The sequence below is a fragment of the Phodopus roborovskii genome, unplaced genomic scaffold, assembly GCF_943737965.1.
Source record: "Phodopus roborovskii unplaced genomic scaffold, PHOROB, whole genome shotgun sequence".
NCBI classification, from domain to species: Eukaryota; Metazoa; Chordata; class Mammalia; order Rodentia; family Cricetidae; genus Phodopus; species Phodopus roborovskii.
Genome location: NW_026126410.1, coordinates 13,266,225 through 13,272,500, shown reverse-complemented (window position 1 = coordinate 13,272,500; position 6,276 = coordinate 13,266,225). Strand labels below are relative to the sequence as shown.

The 6,276-nt window shown below is 36.0% G+C and overlaps 1 protein-coding gene across 4 annotated transcripts in view; it reads right to left on the bottom strand.

The window, feature by feature from the left end:
• Nek1 (NIMA related kinase 1) overlaps positions 1–5,712 on the bottom strand; it is a 115,043-nt gene extending 109,331 nt beyond the window's left edge. For all 4 annotated transcript variants that reach the window (XM_051182461.1, XM_051182462.1, XM_051182463.1 and 1 more), the window contains exons 1-3: positions 5,563–5,712; positions 5,064–5,160; positions 1,632–1,729 (exon numbers count right to left, since the gene is read on the bottom strand). In XM_051182461.1, the coding sequence (XP_051038418.1) occupies positions 1,632–1,729; positions 5,064–5,160; positions 5,563–5,679 (312 nt within the window). In that variant the 5' untranslated portion in view covers positions 5,680–5,712. The remainder of the gene's footprint in view (positions 1–1,631; positions 1,730–5,063; positions 5,161–5,562) is intronic.
• Between the last annotated feature and the right edge of the window lie 564 nt (positions 5,713–6,276).

The window sequence follows — 6,276 nt, the reverse complement described above, 5'->3', positions numbered from 1 at the left end:
GCTACACTAGTAAGTACTCAAGTCAACTGACAAGATAGGTATAACACATACTAAGTCTGTTACACACAGCAAGTAATTATGGGAAGGAACATGAATGAAAAATATAAATAATTTATACTTTATAATAGACTGATGATAGGTGGATACGTTTGTTAAGTTTCTCTCTCCTCTCTCTCTCTCTCTCTCTCTCTCTCTCTCTCTCTCTCTCTCTCTCTCTCTCTCTCTCTCTCTCTCTTTTCTTTTTGACTTTGCAACTTTTCAAGGCAGGGTTTCTCTGTATTGCTTTAGAGCCTCTCCTGGAATTAGCTCTGTAGACCAGGCTGGCCTCGAACTCAGAGATCTGCCTGCCTCTGCCTCTTGAGTGCTGGAATTAAAGTGTGCATCACAACACCCAGCTAAGTTTATCTTTTTTCTCCTACCTTTTCAATATAAATAAAAATTACACAAAGAAAATTATCAAGATAGAAATTTAGAAGGTTATCTACCTAACATCTCTAACCATATTCACCACATATAAACAGTCTCTAGAGTTGTCAGTTAGAGGTAAAACAACTTAATTTCTACCTCACTCTTTGCACCAAAACAATTCCATTTAGATGGTATTACTAAGCATAATAATAAAATAAAACATAGGTCAATTTTAATATTTTTTTGACTGACACATGACTTTCAAAACAGAACACAAATACCCATCTCTGAAGTCCCAAGGTAACTTTGATATATAAAATTTAAAACATCTTTGTAGCAAAATATACAGTCAAGTTTAATAACAATTTGAGAAAATGCTTGAGTGTAATTAATAGGTTGCTAATCTCAAATATGCATAGTTCTTTCACATCCCTGGGGAAAATGCTGGTGACTAGAACAAGAGATGACAAATGACACAAAAGAATAAAGGACAATAAACACATACAGGAAATATTAACATTTTAAATTAAAAATAGTAACTAAGGAAGGTGCCATTTTAACTTAAACTAATACATAATAATGCTCAGAATGTGATACAATACATTCCTCATTTGTGAGGAAGTGGTGAGTTACATCATTTGATAAAACACAAAACTTAAAATTCACATGCCTTTTAAATTAGTAACTACAATTTCAATTTATTCCACATATAGTATCAGAAATGCCAAAACATGTATACAAGGGGTATATGGTTTAGTACTACTTGTTTATTAAACAATCTACATGTCCACTAAGGGGACTGATAAAATATGACAGTCTTATACTATGCAGCCACTGAGAAGAAGCACCTCTAAGCATAGACCTAAACACCGTTAACTGAACACAGGAAGTTGCAGAATAGCATGTATACTGTGCTCCCGTTTTTTTTTTTTTTTCAAAAACACTAAAATATTGGATTTAATACCAGCCTGCCCTAGCGATTATGATTAACATACAAAGTTAAAAACGAATACATACAGCTGGGTGTGGTGGCACATGACTATAGTTTCAGCACTGAAGTGGTAGAGGCTGGATGGTCAGAAGTTTCAGGCCAGCCTGGGCTACATGAGACTCTATCCTCTACTCTGTTTCCCATCCTGCCCCCAAATAAATACATATGAAACTACACTCTGAGTTGTTTCTTGGTAGTGCAGTAGGAATCAGGCTCCTACATACCAACCCACCTGATCTTCTTGAAACAAAGTGCCTTTCTGAGCATTTATTCGTTTAAACAGGTCCCCTCCTTCACAGTAATCCATTACTATGTAGAGAGAGCCATTTTCTACAAAATATAAACACCAAATTCCATTTTCAAAATGTTGTATTAAAAGCATAGTTAAGGAACTTAAAGATTTGTTAAAAAGCAGCAGCTAAACAATAGAGTGAATCATCTTCAAAAAGAATTAGGGCAGAGACTAAGAATTCTGCCTATATAGCTTGTACACGATTTAAGTTTTAGGCAACTCCATCACTGACCACTTTTCTACCAAGAATGCACCATCTGAGTAGAGAACGGTTTTTATACCTTAATACTTCAAGGTATAAAGGCATACATAAATAAAATGAAGAACAGTATACTTTTGCTCAGTTTTCTCAAATGTTATATATAAACTCACGTTTTCCCATCAATTTTTCAGAGCCTACATCTTAGATTTGAAATAATAAATTCTGAATGTATTCACTTTGAATTAACTGCTCGTTAAATACAATATAATCACTTTTGTGTCTTTTATACCCTTATATCTTTACATGTGGTAGAATATTACTTTCAGGTATGTGACTTTTGTTTATGCTGCAATTGTTTAACTCTGTGAAGCTAGCTGTGTTACTGTGCCTGTCTAAAACACCTGGTGGTCCTAATAGACAGCTGAACAGTCAACAGAGAGGCACGAGCAAGGATCGGCAGGCAGAGGGGATACATAGGAGAAACAAGGAAAGAGGAGCAATGAGAGATCAAGGGGAAGAGGACATCAGGGGCCGGACACCCATCCATCCATCCATCCATCCATCCATCCATCCATCCATCCATCCATCCGCCCATGGAGTGAATGGAAAGTAAGGATGATAAAAGCCTAGAGGGAAAAGGTAATTAAAAATCAAAAAAGCTGGCCAGAAACAAGCTGAGTTAAAGTCAGGCACTCACAAATAAGAATAAGCCTATGTATTATGAGAGCCAAAAGAATAAAAAACATTTAACATTACATTTATGCATGGAAAAAGGATCTTCTGTGTCCCTTTCCATCCATTAGAAAGGCCTAGAAACCATTATTTCCACTACAAACTTTTTTCATGCAAGGAAGAATGATCAATATGACTTGTAACACTTGCTGAAGCATGACTCACTAAGTAAACTATCACAACTCAGAGTGGCGTTCCTCCTTCTCATGTTCTTACAACGTGCACAATGGCCACATTTCTAGAAACACTCATCTCTCTCACTTTGTGGTGGCATCCTTATTGAGGGTTCTTATATGCTCTTCTGATATACTGCCTATAATATACCATTAGAGCTAGAAACTTATCTGGATTAAACTAATTAGGAATCTATGACTATGACAGAGCTAGAAATGACAAAATAAAATGGGGCTGGAAAGATGACTCAGTGGCTAAGAGCATTCACAAGGACCTGAGTTTGTTTCCCAGCACCCAAACGGTGGCTCACAATCACTGATAATTCCAGTTCCATGGGATCTAATGCTACCTTCTGACCTCCAAGAGCACCAAACATACACATAATGCACTTAGCTATATACCTTAAAAAAAAAATGACAAGTGAAAAACTCTGCACAATCCACAAGTTGCATATAGTATGTCATCACTTATACACTTATTAATACTTAAAGACTATTTCTGGGAAGGACAAAGAGCAGTAACAATAGCTAATTCCAAGGAAAAATGACGGTATTTCAAAGATAGTTGAAAGCAAACCTTCTTCTATGTTTTGCAAGCTAAGTGTGGTGTCAGGAAGCTGATGAAGATTTTCAAGTTTGAGCAAGGCAAGATCCTGTGTTAAAGCTGGAGACATAACTTGGTAGAAGTGTTTGCTCAGAACACACAAAGCCCCATGTTTGATCTCCAGCATTGAACCATGGTAAAACAGAGAGAACAGACTATGGGAGGTTATATAGAACACAATGAAATTTTGAGAAATGTTGGGGATTTAGTATATGAATTAGTTACATTTTCTGCTACTCAGATCTCTATTAGAAAACTCAGTGCAAGCACACTGCTTGGTTACTTCTGGCATCCTTTCCTTTACCACTGCTAAGTTCAGAAGCCAAAAAGCCCCAGATGTTTTAATTATTGTTTTGTAAAAATTTGGGGTGTAGATTTGTGTTCAATATCAGAGACATACATGTGTGTACGTGTGTGTGTGTGTGTGTGTGTGTGTGTGTGTGTGTGTCTCCATTATAAATTTAAGAACAGTGTTTCCTGAAATTCTGTGAGCTGAAAAGCATGTCAGTCAGATCTGAAAGGAGGCTGTGGAAATGTCCATTTGTAGCTTATTTGGCAGAAATTCACAGGTCTGCACTTGCTGCTGGGCTGAAATAGTGACAGTGTGGACAATATAGACAGCATGACACTACCTTAAAGTAGAGTGTCTGATGTGAATTGGAGTAGACGGTTTCTAGCTGCTATCCACTGCAGAACTGCTTATTTGCTACAGGAAAGACTCCCACACATTCTGAGTTATGGAAGTCTTCAGCATTATAGTGCAAGAGCAGAGGGAAAAATGAGTACTTTGTTTCCCTAACACAGCCATGTGTCCTGTAGACACAGAAAACAGGCTAAGAATAAACACTGGGCTGTCAACCCCACTAATTCCTAGGGATCTGGAATGAGGATGACATTACAGGAACTGACACTTTGTAGTCATGCCTGTCTGTCTATACCTTTTGAACATTTATCACGAGCCAGCACTGCTTTAAAATGAAGAACACTTGCATCATCCAGATACTTCTAGGTAAAGGTGGGGCCTGTTAATCTAGGATGAACTGGGGAGGGGCCAGGAGGACCCAATCCTCGATGAGGAGATACAGCAGTTAAAGGCTAGGAGGAGGCGTTTTTTCCTCAGAGCTGTAATCACTGGGAAACCCAGAAGTAATCCCACACCTGTGCACATGCAAACAGCTCTACTTAAAGTCAGTGGGTTATTAAAAAGGGAAGACACGAAAGTAGGAAGGAAGTGCTTGGAAGAGGAGAGCAATGAGGTGTGTGTGAAGTATGATTAAGTTATATACATGTATGAAATTGCCAAAAAATAAGGAAATAGTTTTTAAAAAAATAAACATCAGAACATTTTCTCAGTTTTAGTGATATTAATGTTTACATGGAGTTTTAAGTTTAAAATGTTAATTACTATTAATTTTTCCTACTCCAAATTAGTGTGCTATTATTACTTTTTAAGTAATTGCTAATATCAATGAGCCAGCTATGAGGGGACAGTCTGGTGTCACTACTACCCTAGAATTTATACTTATATACATATTTATTAAACAAAAAACCCCACATTTTTTCCTAAAAATACATTCACAAAATAATGCTTTACAAGGAAAATACACAAAAGTTATAAGTGTCATAGAGCTTATTTTACATGTTTGCAAAATTAATCTGACCTTCAAATGATTCTTTATATTGGACAATATTTGGATGTTTCATGTTTGCCAACACAGCAACTTCTCTCCTTGATTCTTGCCGTTCTTTACCGGACATCTTAAATGGGAGGAAACAGTAAAACCATTAATAAAGTTAAAAGTTCATCAACAAGAGAGTGGTTAAAAATGGTACTAATATAATACAATAATAATAATAATAAGTTAAAAATCACAGCACTAAGTTAAAATGGAATTAACTGAATCCATAAGTGAAATCCTCTTAGGACACCTAATCTATAGTAAGTTACAGGACTGTAACTATATATATTTCTATATACAAGTACAGAACATACAAGTAAGTACATGATAAAAAGTCTGAAAGGACACACAGATTCCTCTGAAATCAGTGGTCCTAGGTGCGATATAGCACTCTTTCTCATTAGATTATACAATTTCTCTAATAAAATGCCCTATGGTACCCAAATTACTACTTGTGCAACCGAAGTAAAAATATACTTACTCTTGAGATGTTAATTTCCTTGATAACATAATGCCTGCTGTCCTCTGTGGATTTAACAAGAACAGCTTTTCCAAATGAGCCTTCTCCAATCTTCTGTAGTCTAACATACTTCTCCATGGTTTGTTCTTAAGGCATGTTTATAGGTTAGCTACACATAAAGAAGTTAACAGAGATTTAAGCAAGTCTTAACAAAAAAGATATCTAACAACTTGACTGAAAGTTAAATAAACTTTACATTTAGAATAAAACAAACAAGAAACAGTGATGTTTCAGTTTTATTAGGATGCTTTGAAGCATCCAATACTAAACATACTCACAATACAGGCACATAAACAAAATCTTTTTCCTACGTGAATTAGAGGCATTGTTTTACTACCTTAGTAAGAGTATAAGCTCACTAAGACACAATTTCTTCAAGTTGTTTCAACAATTGTAGGTAAAATTCTGCACTTATATTTTAATGTAATTTGCTGTAAGGATTTTTTAGGATAAAATATAAAATCAAAAACTATGCACGTGTTAAAACTTGCAGGCACATTACTTAAGCATTTTACAGAAATATCAGTCAGAACATAGTCCAAAAATGAAGTCATATGAGAACTGTGAGAATTCTGAGTACTTGTGGGAAAACTCTAAGGAAACAAGAGTCCTGTGACCTTAGTTTCTTCGAAACACAGAATTGTTCTTGGAGTGTGCTCCTCCCAGGTGCAGTGG